Here is a 19,286-nt window from a genome sequence, read left to right on the forward strand (position 1 = left end):
AAAAGTATTGATTTATTTTATTTCTTTCCCCCAAAAATAAAATTAAAAATCTTACTGACCCCAAACTTTTGAAGGGTCGTGTTTAATGTTACAAAAGCTTTAGATTTCAGATAAATGCTGTTCTTTTGAACTTTCTATTCATCATAGCATCATGAAATAAACATGTATAAAACTGTTTTCAACACTGATAATAATCATAAATGTTTCTTGAGCATCAAATCCTCATATTAGAGTGATTTCTGAAGGATCATGTGACACTGAAGACTGGAGTAATGATGCTGAACATTCAGCTTTGATCACAGGAATAAATTACACTTTATATATATTCACACAGAAAACAGCTGATTTACATTATAATGATATTTCACAATATTACTGTTTTTGTTTGTATCTTTAATCAAATAAATGAAGCCTTGGTGAGCAGAAGACACTTCTTTTAAAAACATTAAAAATCTTACTGACCCCAAACTTTTGAACAGTAGTATACTTATTGACAATGTTAATAACATCAGTTGAGGACACAACTTGTTTCAGATCTATGGAAAAAGCGTAAAAGTCTTAAATCAGCTGAAACATGCTAACACAAATAGAAGGTTTTTCTAGAACTTTATATTTCATCACTGAAGGCGTTTCCCATCTAATCAGAGCATGTGAATATCTGTCCAACTTAAAATAGCGCATGAGACACTGTCGAGTTAATGATTGGTTGTTGTCTGTTGCTAAACAACTCGCCGTGACGTGCTAGCTCTGCTTTTTTGACTCTACTTTGCTCATAATAATGCAGGGATAAACACACTTTCACAATTACAGGTGTGAGACGCTGCTGTAATCAGACATCACCTGTTAAAGCGTCTTTAACCCTTCATCGTCAGAGAGTTGACTGTGGTAACGACTGCCATATAATGACATGTTGGATTGCTGGACTCTGACTAGCCTGATTTAGTTTAATCAGCAGAGAGTGACGTGAGATCACTGAAGTGTCACTCGAGGACGCCAGTGTGTGTTTTTGCCCATAAGTGTTTGTCATAGTTTCACACAGCATGAAATGTTATTGTGTGTTTATGGTTTGGTTAGGTAACGGGGCGGGGCCTGATGTTCCCGGGGGCGGAGCTGACTCCGAGACGGACATTAACCTGGAGGTGTCGTTCTCCGAGCAAGCGCTTATCTACAAAGAAGGGTTGAAGGTTACCCAGCCCCAGAGCGAGGCCGACGACAGGTTACCCGTGAGTCAAGCGTGTGTGTGTGTGTGTGTGTGTGTACTGGACCAGTGCAACTCGCTCTGACTGGTTGCTTGAGGATGAAGTTTATATATTATATTTTTATATTGCAAAAATGTCAAGTTAAAGATTTAAATCCACTCATGTGCATCTGTGCTCTCAGTGAGTGAACGTGCCCTCTGCTGGTCAGTCTGAGGAACTGCTCTCGTCCCTTTTCAAACATCACTATTACTGTTATATTTACTTCTGCGATCTGAACACTAACACTAGTATTAAAGGAATTTCAGAATTAAAATTCCCTGATAGTTTACTCTCCGCCTCGTCATCCAAGATGTTCATGTCTTTCTTTCTTCAGTGGAAAAGAAATGAAGGTTTTTGAGGAAAACACTCCAGGATGTTCCTCCATATAGTGTCTTCAATGGGGTCCAGCGGGTCGAAGGTCCAGATGTGAGTTTCAGTGCAGCTTCAAAGTCTCGACACGATCCAGCCGAGGAATAAGAGTCTCATCTAGACAAACCAGCGGACATTTTATAACAAAATAAACATTTATATACTTTTAACCACGAATGCTCTTCTTGCACTAGCTGTGATGCGACACACATTACGTAATCAGGTTGAAAGGTCACGCGTGTTCCGGTTCAAATGTAGGGAAGGGCGAAAAACTTGAGAAAAATGAGAAAAACATCTAATTTTCTCCTCCAACTTCAAAATTGTCCGAAATCGTTGTTTTACCTTTTTTTTTTTTTTTTTGTAAATGGCGTTTGACTCAGTCTTTGCACGTTTGTTTTGTAAACACTAGATCGGTGCTTCTGCCTACGTCACGCGCAGGGTCCGAAATTAACTTTTTGTCTCACCTGCCACGGGGACTGGTAGATGGAAAAATCCACCAGCCAAGCATATTTTTTACCAGCCAAAATAATAAACAGCCTTTTTTTGTCACATATGCATTCATTTCGGTACTTAATAGGCATATTATGTTGAATACAAACATAAAAAATTGTCCAGAGCAAAATTTGAAATGTATAATAAAAAAAAAAAAACTATATATATATTGATCAAAATGAGAGAAATATATGAAATATTACTATCATTGGGGTGAGATAAAAATGTTTTGTCAGTTTTGTTTCCTGACTCATGTGGAAGGGAAGGCAGAATGTACTCGGTTAAGTTACTTACATAACCTCGGTTCCCTGAGAGATAAGGTATTGTGTTGCAAACGCTATGAGAAAACTAATTTTATGGAGAAAAGAACGGCCATGGTGTGTAAAGCAGAAGCAGCGTGGCCAGCGGCGGAGTGTGCACGATCCGCGAGTGCTGAAGACGTTCTGCACGGCTTTGATGAGCAGGACACAAATGGGCGGCGACCGCTTCTTCCAGTGGCGGGAGCTTCACATATCCTTTTTCCTCAGCGCCGTCAACAGATAAAGCGTTAACTGTACGTTAGGGGTGTAACGGTACGCAAAAATCACGGTTCGGTACGTACCTCGGTTTTAAAGTCACGGTTCGGTTTATTTTCGGTACAGTAAGGAAAAGAAATGCAAACATTAAACTGCAGGTTGTTTATTACTATAAACTTTTTTAACAATTTGTTTACACTTTTTTAAACACTTTTTAATATAATAAAATATATATAAAATAAAAAAAAGAATAAGAAATAAAATACTGCTGCAAAGTTCTCCACTAAATAAAATACTCTGTCTCAAACCAATATCACATAATAAATGTAATGAAAAATATAAATAAATAACTATGATTACAGTTTAGCATTACCAATCCCAGCTTGTAGGCCTGCTCATATTTAAAAATTAAGACTGGGAAAAAAAATGAACTTTAATTGCACAATTTGCTGTAATTAATTGCAATTCCTCCAAGCTTGTAATCATCAATAATTAAACTTATAATCACCTAATTAAATGAAACACCGGGGAAAAAAAGGAACAGAAAATAGCCCTATATTAAAATAATATTAAACATATATATCAATGTATTATTATTTTTCAATAATCAATCAACAATCAATTTAAGATTTTTTTTTTCTTTTTTTTTTTTACTAATTATCAAAATAAAATATATTCCTACAAAGCTATTATTACCAGAGCATGTGATCAGAGCAGGTCATTTTACCATTGTTGCCAGCATGACTATACCAGCTCAGCAAACAGAAGTCCACTAGTACTGAGAAATTTCACCTTATTTGAGCGGACTTTGCTTTTCCAGTGCGTGATCGGTACATGATTGGAGTGTTTGGGCCGTTAACGACAGAGCAGAACGCGCAGCGCAAACACGGAGTCGAACATTGAACATTGAACATTGAGCAGAGAGCGCAGCGCGCAGACCATGGCGCAGACACACACACACACACACACACACACACACGCGCGCGCGCGGAACGGAGAGTGCGGCGGCGCACACGGAGCGGAAAAACTTTTTTTTCGCCCTGCAGTCGATTTCATTGGTTTAGGTTAGAGTGACGACGGGTAAAACTGGTAAACCTTTAGAATCAGCTGCAGGGCTGGATTTGCGCTGAACGCAGAGACTTCCGCCACTTAATATGTTCGTGTGGAAACACGAAAATGTACCTATGTTCCGCACACAAAATATTGCATTTGGTCATTCGGTACACACGTGCACCGAACCGAAAGCCCTGTACTGAAACGGTTCGGTACGAATACACGTACCGTTACACCCCTACTGTACGTACACACCGCCGCCGACTTGAGCTGCAAAGAAGCTCTGGCCGCCCTGTCAAGGACGCTTGTCAAAAAGTACGGGGAAGCTTGACGCTTGGCCGCTCTGAATAGTGAGTGCGCGCGCGCGGCCGGGATCACTCACTCACGCTCTCTCTCTCTGCTCGTTCTTAAGAGGCAGAAGAGCGCGTGCGCGCTGACAATTTTATTATTTTGGTATGACCATTCACCCGCCACTGTGGCGGATAGCCTTTTGAGATATACTCGCCAAACGGAAAATCTACCCGCATTTGGCGCTTGGCGGGTGTTAATTTCGGACCCTGGTCACGCGTGACCTTTCAACCTGATGACGTAATGTGTGTCGCATCACAGCTAGTGCAAGACGAGCATTCGTGGTTAAAAGTATATAAATGTGTATTTTGTTATAAAATGTCCGCTGGTTTGTCTAGATGAGACTCTTATTCCTCGGCTGGATCGTGTCGAGACTTTGAAGCTGCACTGAAACTCACATCTGGACCTTCGACCCGTTGGACCCCATTGAAGACACTATATGGAGGAACATCCTGGAACGTTTTCCTCAAAAACCTTAATTTCTTTTCCACTGAAGAAAGAAAGACATGAACATCTTGGATGACGTGGAGGAGAGTAAATGATCAGGAAACTATAATTCTGAAGTGAACTACTCCTTTAAGTCTTAAAGATGTCGTCCTGCAGTGTTTGTGCTCCAGACATTAATGATTCCTCAAATCATGTGTCGTGTGTGATGGATGATAAAGCTCCTCTTCCGGCCTGTCGCAGGACTTCAGAGTGTCTCAGGATAAGACGGGACAGACTAAAGTAGGCGATCTCTCCGCTGAGGACATGAAGAAGGTTCGCAGACTGGTCCTTATTGAGATGAGCGCTCTGTTCGACACGTGTGGAATCGAGGTGAAGGCCCATAAAGCTCTCAAGGTCAAAGTGAGAGGTCAGTGCCTCTGATATGTGTGTACATCACTTCTTACTGGTACTGTCCCTACTGCACTTAAAACTGCTGTTATAACACCTATTCTTAAGAAACCTGGGACTGACACAAAAACGGCAGATTTGAAATAGGTCGAAAATTAGCAAAATTCTTTGTCAAAAATTCTGGAAAAAATGGTTGCTCTTCAGCTTCGCGAACATCTCTCTCGCAATAGTTTATATGAGCAGGTACAATCAGGGTTTCGTGCTCTTCACAGTGTTGAAACTGCACTTGTAAAGATTTCTAATGATCTATTACTAGCGGCTGATGCTGGTCTTCTATCAATACTTATACTTCTTGACCTTAGTTCAGCGTTTGACACCATTTCACATCCCATACTTCTGAGCAGGCTGGAATCTATTGGAATTACTGGTATGGCTTTAAGCTGGTTTCGTTCTTATCTCACAGATCGCATTCAATTTGTACAACTTAAACAGTTTAAATCAAAACCCACTTATGTTGTCACTGGTGTTCCCCAGGGCTCTGTTTTAGGACCTTTTCTGTTTATTATTTATCTTTTACCTATTGGCAGCATTTTTAGGAAATATGATATCCATTTTCATTGTTATGCCGACGACACCCAACTTTACCTGTCTTCTAAACCCTCTTCAAAGTTTCCCTCTTCTGCTCTTGGTGAGTGCTTAAGTGAATTAAAAAATTGGTTTTCAAGTAATTTTCTAAAAATTGAACAGCAGTAAAACAGAAATTCTTCTTGTTGGTTCAAAAAATACAATAAATAAGTCGAATATTTCTTCTGTGGAAATAGATAACTGTTCTGTTCCTCTGTCGAATCAGGTCAAAAGTTTGGGTGTCATTTTTGACACAACTCTGTCTTTTGAATCTCACATTAATAGAGTTACCCGTTCTGCATTCTTCCATATTCGCAATATAAATCGTCTGCGTCCTGTCCTTTCACTCAAGAGTACTGCTACGCTTGTGCATGCTCTTGTAACATCAAGAATCGACTATTGTAATGCTTTGTTTTATGGGCTTCCCTCCAAATCTCTCCATAAATTACAGTTAGTACAAAATGCTGCAGATCGAGTCATTACCAAAACTTCCACCTTTGAACACATTTCTCCTGTTTTACAGATGTTGCATTGGCTTCCAGTTAAATTCCGTGTGAATTTTAAAATTTTACTTTTAAAGGGGGGGTGAAATGCTCATTTTCACTCAATCTCCTGTTAATCTTGAGTACCTATAGAGTAATATTGCATCCTTCATATCTCCAAAAAGTCTTTTGTTTTATTATATTTTTAATTGAAAGATTGGCTGTACCGAGTCTTTCCGGAAAAAACCGAGCGGCTGGGGGCGGGCCGTGTGGGCGAAGCTAAAGCTGTGCTAACTGATCTAACAACAACACACAGAGACATTTGTTCAACAGTTTTACTCACCGTTCCAACGCACGACTGCGAACCTTTATCATTGTGACTGCTCGATCCTTAAGCATTAGACGATCTGCAAATCCGTCGATATGGGCTTTGTTCATAAAACAATCATCGTCGAAATGCAGGGAACAAACAGTCTTACACAACCTCCGTTTATGCTCAGGAAAACAAACTCCATCCACGGGTGCCTTAACGCTGGGTTCTTTGGGAATCTGTGCAGGGTTGTCTTGCCCTGGCAACCAAAAACACACTTCTTTGGTGACATTGACTTCCCAAAAGCCGGGCAGGGCGCTTTGATGGCGAACTGCTTTCACTCTCTTGCTCTGGTCTACGAGTGCGCGCGCGGCCGCGATCTTACCGGAGAAGTGCCCTTAGGACCCATATAAGGAAATTCCGCTCTATCTTACGTAAGACAGAGCCATACTCGAAAAAAACTTTCCGAAACTTGTGACAAACCGGAAGGAGTATTTTTGGAACAAAAATACTCCTTCAAACGTACAACTTAGTTTTTGAAACTTTGTCCATGTTTAGCATGGGAATCCAACTCTTTACCAGTGTAAAAAACTCAGTATGCATGAAATAGCATTTCACCCCCCCTTTAACTTACAAAGCACTTAACAACTTGGCTCCTTCAATATCTTCAAGATCTTCTTCATATACACACTCCTTCCCGCACTCTAAGATCTGCTTCTGCACTTTCACTTGTTCTGCCACGCACTCGGACAACTTCTATGGGGTCACGAGCTTTCGGCTATGCTGCTCCACATTTATGGAACTCTCTCCCAGTAGAAGTTCGCAACAGTTCTAGTCTCTCAGTTTTTAAATCTCGTCTTAAAACGTATCTGTTTAGGCAGGCTTTTATGTGATTTAATGTTTTTGCTGTACTGGTTTGATTGTTTAATGTCTTTTTATGAATTTTGTAAGGTGTCCTTGAGTGCCATGAAAGGCGCCTTTAAATAAAATGTATTTTTATTATTATTATTATTTAGGAAACATGAAAAAAGCTGTGTAACTTGAATATGAACAGGAAGGTCTGATTATCCCTCGTCTAACTGCTAGTTGGTCAAACTAGTTCTGAAGACTGAATAAGAAATCTTGTTGTGTCATCCGTAGAGTCGGGTTTGTTTGGCGTTCCTCTCTCTACGCTCCTGGATCAAGACCAGCGGAGGAACCCAGGAACCAAAGTGCCTCTCATACTGCAGCATGTAAGAGAGCAGAGCCAGATCTATATCGGGACGCTAGCCGAGACAGGGCCGCTCATAACTCACAGACCCCCACAGCTCTCCCTGACGTCCCCTGAGATACGAAACACGGGTAACACTTCAGTTTAAGAGCCAATTCTCTCTATTAACTAGTATTAGCATGCATATTAGTAGGATATTGGCTGTTTATTAGTACTTATAAAGCACATATTAATGCCTTATTCTTCATGACCATATTCTACATCCCTTAATCACCCAATACCTAAGCTTAACAACTACCTTACTAACTATTAATAAGCAGTAATCAGGAGTTTAAGGGATAGTTAATAGTGAGAATTGGACCCTAAACTAAAGTGTGACCGAAACATACACATTTACACTGCATTATTTTGTATTTGATACAACAAATCTGAATGTTACAACCCAGCCCCGGATGCCATAGAGAGCTGAGGGTGGACATGTAATGCTGGGCACACACCAAAAGATAATCGGGCTGATTTTGGGCCGATTTCCCCCCTTCCGACAATCCTAGCTGTGTCCCGATTATCTTGATGGTTCTACAGATTATCTTATCAGATTTCCCCTTGGTGTGAGGTGTGTTGAGAGTGTCCGAACCTGATCGGAAGAACGTCGGAGCCGCCCCGATCGCGACTCGTAAATATTCAACATGTTTAATATTTACGATCAGAAATCCTGATGTGTGTGTGTGGGGGGGGAACCCTGAGGACAAACGCGCACGCTCTGGAGATTATCACGTGAAAGGAAACAATATCCAATCAGAAAGCGAGATGATGGAAGACACGGTCATTCACACACACACACACACACACACACACACACACACACACACACACACACACACACACACACACACACACACACACACACACTCAGCTTTGTTTATGTGATTTGTGAGGACATTCCATGGGCGTAATGGTTTTTATACTGGACAAACTGTATATTCTATCCCCTTACACTGCCCCATCCCTAAACCTACCCATCACAGGAAACATTCTGCATTTTTACATTTTTAATAAAACACTGCTTAGTATGTTTTTAAAGCCATTTGAATTATGAGGACTCAGGAAATGTCCTCATAAATCACGTTCAAATTGTAATACCAGTGTAATACCCATGTCATTATACAAATTTGTGTCCTCACAAATCACATAAATAAACACACACACACACACACACACACACACACACACACACACACACACACACACACACACACACTTGCAAGAAGCTGTGAGGTTCTGTAGAGGGATTAAATAACGTTTTCTAAAGAGACAATAAATCCACTAAAGAATAAATAAAGACAATAAAGAATGAATATATTTCTGTATAAAAGGTTATATATAATGGTGGGTACAATGTTTTTTTCACGTGAATTTTCTGTGAAAATCATTCCAAACACTATCATCGCAGTTTCTTCCTGCATATTGTCCGTCATGCTCATTCTGAAGTCTCGCGAGATTTCCTGTGTTCACAGTCGAGACTCTGGTTGAAGATCTGTTGGTGTGTGTTGTGCTGTCTTTGTCACATCATGGCACACACACACTATAGGAGCAAAACGCTTAAATCTAGGATTTTTTGTCCTCATGTTTGTGGTCTATCACATTTTGAAAATCTTATAAGATGTAAAAAATCTTATGGTGTGTACCCAGCATAAGCAACGCCCTAGAAAACCCCTTTACCAGTGCGCTAAAGCTTTCTGGGAAAGGAAAGCATAGTGTTTTCAGGACAGCATCTGCCAGAGGAGAAGTTCAGGACTTCAGTAATGTCATGTGATGAGAACTGTGTTTGTGTTATGCTACCGTTCAGAAGTCTGGGGGCAGTACCCTTTATTTATTTATTTTTACAGTAAATTAATACTTTTATTCCTTCAGGATGCATTAAATTGTGACAGTAAACACATTTATAATGTTACAATATATTCTATTTCAAATAAATGCTGATCTTTTACATTTATATTTACATTTTGTTTCTTGATCATCAAATCATCATATTAGAGTGATTTCTGAAGGATCATGTGACACTGAAGACTGGAGTAATGATGCTGAACATTCAGCTTTGATCACAGGAATAAATTACACTTTACTATATATTCACACAGAAAACTATTTTAAATTGGAATAATATTTAAAAAAAAATTACTGTGTTTTGATCAAATAAATGCAGAAGAGACTTCTTTCAGAAACATTAAAAATCTTACCATCCCCAAACTGCTGAACGACAGTGCACGTACTGTATGTGATTAGCTGATTTATGCTAGCACTGCTAGTCCATGAGGCTGACTGTGAGTGTGACTCTAAGCTGGTGTTCCTCAGCTGATGTCTCACATCGAGGAGCAGGGCTTGGACACGGAGGGCGTTCTCCGGATACCTGGAGCCGCTACCAGAGTGAAGGCGAGTGTTGTTTCTGTGTGTTATTTCTGTAGTCATTGCATGATCGTGACCCATTTGCTGGCGTGTGTTTCGCAGGCCGTCTGTCAGGAACTGGAACACAAGTTTTATGAAGGCCTGTTTCCGTGGGAGAGCCTGAAGCAGCATGACGCGGCGAGTCTCCTGAAGCTGTTCATCCGGGAGCTGCCGTATCCCCTGCTGACGGTCGAGTACTTCAACGCCTTCATCTCTGTGCTGAGTGAGTGAGCGGCGTCGGCTCAGACTGTAATGCAGCATGAGTCTGTACAGTGAAGCTTAAGGCCCCGATCACACAGAACTCGTTTTTTGCAGTGAGAGGCCGTTTTTTAAATGGTTTTCTATTGGCAGTGAGTGTTTTGGGCACTTCGCATTAGCACATATTTACATATTCATGTAAATGTGGGCGGCATCAGCATGTTCAATAACAGCATATCGCTGAAAAGGTATTTCTAACATACTTTTATCCGTAAGCGGAAAGAACTTTGCTGTTAGTATATGGGGGCCTTTAAAGGGATAGTTCACTTTGAAATTAAATTTTGGTATGTTTTAGCTTACCTCAAGGGCATCCAAGATGTAGGTGTCTTTTTTTCCGCAGTAGTTTCAATTTTGATATTTTTAGGTCAAACCGTTCTTGTCTGTCAGTCATTTAATGCAGGTCTGTGGTCACTGTCTCAAAGAGCATGCACAGAGTCCAAATTAAACAATTCCCCATCGTAAGTACACACTGATGGCCTAAGACACGAAACGAGCGGTTTGTGTGAGAAAACGAACAGTATTTATATCGTTTTTTACCTCTTATACACAGCCACGTCCAAGTGATCTGAGGGCGCGGGCGCATCCTGGTGTGTGACGTGTGCGCAGACTCGTGCATAGATATATATACACTAGAATAGATTCCGCCTTGCCTACGGCATTCGTTCCAATGAACTGCCGTAGCCAAGGCGACGTCTAGTGTATATATATATACCCGCCCGAGCCCTCAGATCATTTGAACGCGGCTGTGTTATAAGAGCTAAAAACGCTATAAATACTGTTCGTTTTCTCACACAAACCGCTCGTTTCGTGTCTTAGGCCATCAATGTGAACTTACGATGGGGAATTGTTTAATTTGGACGATGGGGAATTGTTTAATTTGGACTCTGTGCATGCTCTTTGAGACAGTGACCATAGACCTGCATTATATGACTGACAGACAAGAACGGTTTGACCTAAAAATATCAAAATTGAAACTACTGCGGAAAAAAAGACACCTACATCTTGGATGCCCTTGAGGTAAGCTAAAACATACCAAAATTTAATTTCAAAGTGAACTATCCCTTTAAAGTGTGTGTGATCTGATCTGTGTGTGTGTAACTGATGGTTGTGATTGTGTCTGTTGTGAGCAGAGCTGCCCACTAAGAAACAGCAGCTACAGGCGCTCAATCTGCTGGTGCTCCTGCTCCCAGAACCCAACAGAGACACGCTCAAGGTACGCCCGCTCGCACTCACGTCCCAGACAACAACACGAGAGTCGGCCCAGATCTCGGACGCATGGAATCCACACTTACCAGATGTGGGCCGACACTATGGCCTCGTTTACACTGCAGGTCTTGATGCCCAATTCTGATTTTTCTGACCGTCCGTTTACACGTTCTTTCAGCTGTGACCCATATCCGATTCATGTGTTTACACTTGCCGTACTATCTGAAGCATCGCGCATGCTTAAAGGGTTAACTTCTCTTGCACAGATGGGCGGATGTGAAATATGCTTGATGCTAGCTCTGCGATATATGCGAAGTTCACCAAACATCACCATGATTATGAGGCGAAGGAGGACGAACAGTGCCATCATCGCACATGTGCTTCAGTTATTGTGTGAGAGAGATCTCAGGACTGCGGGAGCAGATTGTGGCGGGCTTTAACGAGGAGCGGTCAGTCTGAAATTTGGTTGTGTACAACAAGCGTGTCAGCGTGTGTCCACATTCCTCTCCTACGACGACACGACGTGTCCATCCGTCTCTTTGCAGAAGCGCGTCAGGGTTTCTCTCGTCATTAAACCGCGGAGACGTCGCCTAATGCCTCAGAAAACCCGATCTGCCTGTTCACATGACAGTCATTGGCACATATCTGATTTATATCTGATTTATTTCCACATATGAATGAGGCCTGAAACCGATCTCGAAATATCCGTTTTTTTCCTGTTTACACGGTCATAGAACACATCCGATCTGTGTCACATATGAGCAAACAATCGGAATTGGGTCACATTTCACTGACAGTGTAACGAGGCCTATGTCGCTGTCCGGGATGAGTTTAGTCCACATTCACTTGAACACCGGACCTCACCGGATCCGACTGTGTCTTTCAGGCTCTGATGGAGTTCTTCCAGCGGGTGATCGACCGTAAGGACAGGAATAAGATGACCCTGAACAACGTGGCGGTGGTGATGGCGCCCAACATCTTCATGTGTAAGGGCTTCCGCAGTAAGATCAGTGAACAGCAGGAGTTCGCCATGGCCACCGGCACCGCCAACATCGTCCGGCTGCTCATCCGCTACCAGAACCTGCTCTGGACGGTGCGTCACGCCCCACACCTCGCGGATGAGCAATGCTTTCCTCTGGCTTTCCATCAAAACAGATCAGAAAATCAAGATACGTTCACTTGAGAAGCGAAATGACTTGGAAAATGTAATATCTCAAGTCATTTTGCTTGTCAGTGGTAGAAGTCAAGTCTAGTCAGCTTTATTTATATAGCGCTTTTTACAGTACAGAGTGTTTCAAAGCAGCTTTACAGAGATAACAGGAGAATAATGCAACAAAGTTTGTTTCCAGAAGAAAATAGCGTCACAGTCCAGCTTAAGTAAGTTCAGTGATGGTTCATTTCTGTTGTAAAAAAGTTATTAATTTAGTTCATGATGCCGTGATGTCATCATCCAGCTCAGTTCAGTTCTCATATAATGGTGTCAATGCAGGAGATTAATATTATTGTTGAATATTAAATGTCCCCAACTAAGCAAGCCAAAACACAAAGGCGAGAAGAGCGAGTTCATGTCCGACTAACTGAAGTTTGAACATCATGATGCTCAAACGAGTCTTTTTTGTGTCTCAGATTCCCAAGTTCATCCTGAATCAGGTGCGCAAGCATAACACGGAGAACCAGAGGAAGATGAACAGAGACAGAGCGGTTAAAAAGCTCCTGAAGAAGATGGCCTACGACCGCGAGAGAGCCTCTGACAAACAGGAGAAGAACAATGAGGTGAATCACACAAACACTGCAGACTCGCTGAGCTGAAGTGTAGAGAGACGTGTGTGTGTGTGTGTGTGTGTGTGTGTGTGAGTCAGTGTTTCCCACCCAGCTGAATGAATCAGAGTTTGAGAATGTGAGTGACTGAAACGCACAGCTCCACTCTGACACCCAGTGGACGCACAGCACAACTGCATGCTGGGACTGTCGGAGCAGTGCAGTCTGGGTATTATTGCACAGACAGGCTGAAATACTTGATTTAAAGCTCTCGAAGGGTGTTGTGTCCATACACAGAATAGATCCTGCAGATACAGACACATGATTTGATCTACACATAAAACTACTGTATCATCATTTATATGCATATTTCTAAAGCCTCTAAATGATGAAGACTTTGCTGTCGCTCGATCTCCTGCAGTTCTCCTGTCTCTGATTGATAGTTTAGACTGTTTTATCCAGTAAAAGTCTTTCAGTTTAACTGTACAAACGTCCTCCTTCAGCTCGAGCTTCACGTGTCTTTCTGTGTCAAATCTGACCTGATTTATCAAGGAAACGCAAGAATAACTTTGATATTGTTATTATATTTCACCTGGACTGAAGCGACTGAGGTTTACTCGATCATCCAGACATCATTTATTAGAAAAATATGATCATCAGGCTTTTGAGGAAGGCTTATTTGTTCATCAGTCAATCATCATTGTATTGCACTGCATTATATGATTTAAAACTACAGAGCTTTGATCATAAAACTGAACATTTAAATATCTGACTAAGACATATAATTGGCAGATGTTGATATTTATATGCATTTTATGCAAGTATCTGCTATACTGTAATAAACATCTCATTGATTGAGATCAGAATTGACTCTTTTTGTCCATTTTAAATATCAGCATTTATTATATTTGCTCATATAAGAGTCTCTGAATAAAACTGAGCTGTTTTTCCCTCCATATTCTCTCTATATCAGACTGTACGAGCCATAAAAGCCTGATGGATCAAAATATGATACTCAACAAAAACATATGCAAACTTTTGTTTTTAAATATATTTTATCTAAAGGTTCAATAAACTGTTCCGTTAAAAAAAGACGTGTTTATTTCACATGTCAGGCTCTTAGTGTCCAGGCTGTGACTGGGGAATCACCTGGGGCCGGTTTCACAAAGATAGACTTTGACTATGGCTTAGATATAGTAGATAGTCAGACTTCAGATAGACATCTAAATCAGACCGTTGCACAAAGCACTGAAGACTCTGACTATCTTAAGTAGGACTACACTGCAATGCATTCTGGGTAAAATAAGACACTTTTCAAAACAAAAAACATGGCGGATCGAGTAAGCGCATTCAGCCGCTCAGTGCAGTTTACCCCAGCGGAGAATATGTGTTTGTTGGAGGAGTTTAACAGTTACAAGGACATTTTACTTGGGAAATTTAGCGGAGAATGTAGTAACAAGAAGAAATGTGTAAATTATGAGACATTTTCCCTTTTCTTTTGGCTGTTTGTAATGTAACTGAGTGTTACTGCTGGTTGCCAAGGTAACAGAGTCTTAGACCTCAGTTAGCCTGGGGGTAAGAGGGGTCTAACTCTTTTGGTCTAAATTAAGTCAGTCTTTATTTTTGTGAAACATTCTAACTTGCATTAGACTAGTCTATGAGCAAATATTAGACTTGTCTAACACTATAGACCGCTCTAAAATAGCTTTGTGAAACCGGCCCCCGTGTTTGTACACGTTTCCCAGGACAGAGTGTTTTACTGGAGTACATGTTTGGCTGTAGTGTAGATGTGTGTGTGTTCAGGCTGACGGAGGCTTCATACGGGTTCAGGCGCCTCAGTTCTCCATGGTGTCCATGGCCGTTCAGCTGACGGAGGATTTGAAGGCCTCGGATGTCCTGGCACGCTTCAGTCAAGAGAGGTGAGCAAACACACCATCAGCTTCAGGCACCAGTAGGGTTGGGTAAAAAATATTGATTTCTCGATTTTAATCGATTCTCAATTTTTACGAACCGATATCGATTCTTAAATCCCAAGAATCGATTAGTCATCCTGTCTTCAGTTGATGAATGAATGTAACATTGTAGCGCATCCCATCCAATAAATCGCAGTAATCTTTGTGCTTTGCTACTATTGATATGAAACAAAGTCTCAGATTTCAAATTACATCCATTTTCTTATGAAATTCAAAAACAGAAACACCGTTTTGTCGCTGTGGCGTGAGATCGCTCTGGCTCAGCTCTAGAGAAGCACATGATCTTCTCTTCCGCCTTAATAACACCAGTTACAGCGCGAGATAAACATGAATGAGCTTCTGAAAGTGTGTTAAAAGATAGAGTACAACTTATCAAAGTCCGTATCATGTGACATGGAATCGCTCAATCAGTGTTTCAACCGTGGAAAGACGTCAGTAAATCAGCTTGTAAACAATGTCATGTAACGTCACATTTACCTCAGAAAAACCATATCCAGCGATCATAAACTCGTCAGTCAGTGAGAAATATTAACTCTAGAGAGGAGCATTTTGATTAATATATGCACCATATTACATATTCATTATAAATTTTAATGTTCTTCAATTTTTAATGCATGTTTGAATAAATCTGGCAGGTTTTAATGACAGCCACCATTTAAATGTTTCTATTTCATATAACTTTATTATTATAAAAATAAATAAAAGTGTATTTTAAGTGTTTGTACACAAATCAGTTCATTTACCTTCAGTATTACAGTAGGCTAATGAAGCCTATAGGCTACAACTGACTCCCATAGTTTACAGCATTAGTGAAGAGATTTGTTTTCCTTGAGAAAATGTGACATGTATTGTACCTGATATCCACAATAATCAATATTGAATCGAATCGAATTGTGAAATGTGTCAATACCCAGCCCTAGACTTCAGTGAATGATGTGTTGTGCTCAGACTGACTGCGAGCTGTGTTACAGGTCTCTGTCTGTGAGAAGAGAAGATCTGTGTCTCTATGAGATGGGAGGAAACATCAGTGAGTATCTCATGAGCGTCACACAGTGCTGAACTCATAAAGTGCAGATAACCGTACAACTGCGTAGAGTTCAATGAATAGACTCCTCAACATAGACTTCCCCGATCGTACTGGCGATCTATGCAGCTCACGGTAAGACTAAGACATTTCAGTTTGATTTTACAGACGGTTTTTGTGCTATGAGCAGTTTTGGCCACTTGGTGTCCGATGTAAAACCAGGGGTCGGATTCACGAAACATTATTAAGAATAAAATACTTTCTTAAGGCCCTTTCACACCGGACGCGTAACGATAAAGCGAATAGTTCGCGTCAAAACCATTCACATCAGCCGCGACGCGAATTTGCGACATCTGTGACGATCAGAGCTTCAACATTCCAAAACTTTCACGCCGACAGTTGAGAAAACATGGACACTTCTTCATCATCATCATCGTCATCTTCATCATCATCCTCCAGTGAAGACGAGCTTTTCATTTTCTTTAAAAGACAGAAAAGAAGGTTTTGTTTCCACCCGATCTTACAGAACAGAGAGTCTGAAGGGGATTATGCTAATGTCCACTCTTAGTTTCCTCTCTCCTCTCTCTCACACAGGTGTCCCTGAGGTTTCTCCACAGTTTTTTGCGTCTTCAACTAAACACAGTGCGTTTTGTAATGTCAATACACATTACATGTAACACACGAAGTAACAAGTTGAAATCATTCGACTAGAAACTGTAGATATCACACCAATAATGTATAGTATACTAAAAGCAGCCCTAAATAGTCTACATTTTGTAACATGTTCAAAGTAAAAGATCTTTTGTCATCTTTATCATCTTTGACGATAATAGTGTTAGCCTTCTATCACAGATGTAGTTTATCCTGCTAGCCTACACAGCACAGGACTACACAACGACTAAAACTATCACACAACACACTCACAGTCGTGATAACCGAGTTAGACAATGTGTGGCATAGCATTGCCAACTTTCAAATCGTTGTCCTTGTAGTTTGTGATTGGCTGAAGCCTTTTCTGTCGTCGCAAAAGTAAAAAGAAAATCGACATCGAAGCAGAAAAAATAAGTTGTTTTTCACCGCAGCGCATTCGCGCTCGATGTGGAAGTGCTCATTACACAAACAGCTGATCACAACATAAAACCAGCGCGCAAATTATTCGTGATCCAGTGTGAAAGGACCTTTACTGCTGTTTTCCAACTTAGTTACTAATATTAAAGTAGTCCCCTTTTCTCAATAGACAAAACTTAAAGTCCTCCTGTTGTCAATAATTTTATCCCTTAAAACTCATCTTTGATCACTAAAATGACATATTTAAATGTTTTTTCCTAGAACAAATATTCTTCATACCTTAAAATAGCTTGAATGTCAAGTCACATTTATTTATATAGCGCTTTTTACAATACAGATTATTTCAAAGCAGTAATACAACAAATTTAGCATTTTAATCAACAGGTCATTTTTTTTAAACCTTATGTCTTGGAGTATCGCAAAAATATGGTATCATGATACGTATCGAATCGTGACATGAGGGTATCATTATACCCCTAGGAACAACTCAACTAAAAACAAGTTAAACACAAGCAGCATTTATCGGGGTTCAAGCAGTTAAGGCCTTTAAGCACAAAAGCATCAAAAGTTATTAAGTTTTATTTAGCAAGCATGTAACCACTGACATAATAGATGGAAAACACCATTTACAGCCAATACAGGCAATGTACAGGAAATATATGGTTTTAAAGCTTTTTCCCAGTTATAGCGCCACCTATGGTCTGATCTCCATGAAACTCAGCATGCTTCCTCACCATGTTCTGACACATATGCTCACCAATTTTTGTGAAGTTCTGAGTTTTCCTTTGGGATTTATAGGCTTTTGAGTGTATTTTGCCCTTTTCTAAATGACCCTGTTACAGCCACCCAAATGCCGAAGTTCAACTTTTTTTTTGATAATTATTGATCTAGAGAGTCCAGAGAATTGTCCTAGACTGGTTTGGTTCCGATCAGGCGAAAAACCACTAGTTTGCAAAAGTAGGTTTTGGACAAAGTTCGACATAGCAGAAAATTTTCCCTGCCTAAATCGAAATTGGAGATAGCCATTTTGTCCGCCTTGAGCCAAGGATCACAGTGGTGTAGGACACTTGAGTCTAGGACAAACGGTCTAAGAGTTATAGGTGGTTTTTGGGCGGTTATTTTGGTTGCTGTAGCGCCACCTATGGGCCAATCGGGGTCATGCTCTGATAGGTTCGCCGCTTCATCTTCTGATGGCTTTTGAGGTGTTTTTCATTCAGTTGATCAGATCCTCGCCACATTCCTAGAGTTTATATTAACACATCTCGTAACCTGGATGCTGTAGAGAAGCCGAGCAGAAGCAGTGTGTGACGTGTGTGTGCTTGTGTGTTTGTCCAGAGGAGAGATGTCTGGATGAAGAGACGTACATCAAAGCTCTGCTGGAGCTCAACCCCAGTGCAGAGTGGGTCATTAAATCTGTCCAGCACTGACCCACAGCTAAACATGCCAATCCAGCCGTCACGCCTCGGCCTCCTGGACCACCACAGGTGCGCGTATAAAGGGAAATCAGCAGGTCTGCATCACGGCACTGGGACTCGGAGCCTAACACGAACAATCTGAATGATCCCATCCTCGAACCAAACCATCTCTCTCCCGTGACAGAATCCTAAACCATAACCTACACAAATGTGTTTCATTCAGTGCTCGAGTGGCAGTTGTACATACATCATTTGTACTAGAAGCCAAAATTTTGTCAGGTTTATCACATTTCATTGCTTTTAAAGGACAGGTTGTTTGATTAGTACTAGAACCAGATGCTAATTTTCCATGTTTTCTCACAAAAAATGCCCGGGTCATATTTCACATCAGAAGAAGAGAGCGAGAAAGAAAAGAAATGACAGACTATTTAGATGATTTGCATTGTTTTTGTACTATTTTCATCATGATTAAACGCATTACCCTCTAATGTCTCATTACTGTATGCTTGATGCATCTTCAACTTTTTCTTTTGTAATTGTATTTATTCTCATTAGATTCTCACCACTACTGATGGACTGAAATACAGTACATATTGTGTCTTTGTAAATTAGAAAACACAATTTATCTCTTTTGGGGTGAAATATGACCTGGACATGATCTATATAG

At 40.7% G+C, this 19,286-nt stretch overlaps 1 protein-coding gene across 5 annotated transcripts in view; it reads left to right on the forward strand.

Moving 5' to 3' along the window:
• The window catches only part of arhgap18 (Rho GTPase activating protein 18), a 46,564-nt gene extending 27,913 nt beyond the window's left edge, over positions 1-18,651 (forward strand). For 3 of the 5 annotated variants that reach the window (XM_079887552.1, XM_079887553.1, XM_079887555.1), the window contains 11 exons: positions 1,075-1,223; positions 4,703-4,868; positions 7,406-7,497; positions 9,828-9,905; positions 9,981-10,140; positions 11,306-11,388; positions 12,268-12,474; positions 13,008-13,154; positions 14,943-15,058; positions 16,084-16,139; positions 18,540-18,651. In XM_079887552.1, coding sequence (XP_079743678.1) covers positions 1,075-1,223; positions 4,703-4,868; positions 7,406-7,497; positions 9,828-9,905; positions 9,981-10,140; positions 11,306-11,388; positions 12,268-12,474; positions 13,008-13,154; positions 14,943-15,058; positions 16,084-16,139; positions 18,540-18,631 — 1,346 coding nt within the window. In that variant the 3' untranslated portion in view covers positions 18,632-18,651. Of the gene's footprint in view, positions 1-1,074; positions 1,224-4,702; positions 4,869-7,405; positions 7,498-9,827; positions 9,906-9,980; positions 10,141-11,305; positions 11,389-12,267; positions 12,475-13,007; positions 13,155-14,921; positions 15,059-16,083; positions 16,140-18,539 lie in introns of all 5 variants that reach the window. The other 2 variants (XM_079887551.1, XM_079887554.1) reach the window with 1 other exon arrangement.
• Positions 18,652-19,286: the final 635 nt, after the last annotated feature.

This window comes from Squalius cephalus, assembly GCF_949319135.1.
Source record: "Squalius cephalus genome assembly, chromosome: 12".
Lineage (NCBI taxonomy): Eukaryota > Metazoa > Chordata > Actinopteri > Cypriniformes > Leuciscidae > Squalius > Squalius cephalus.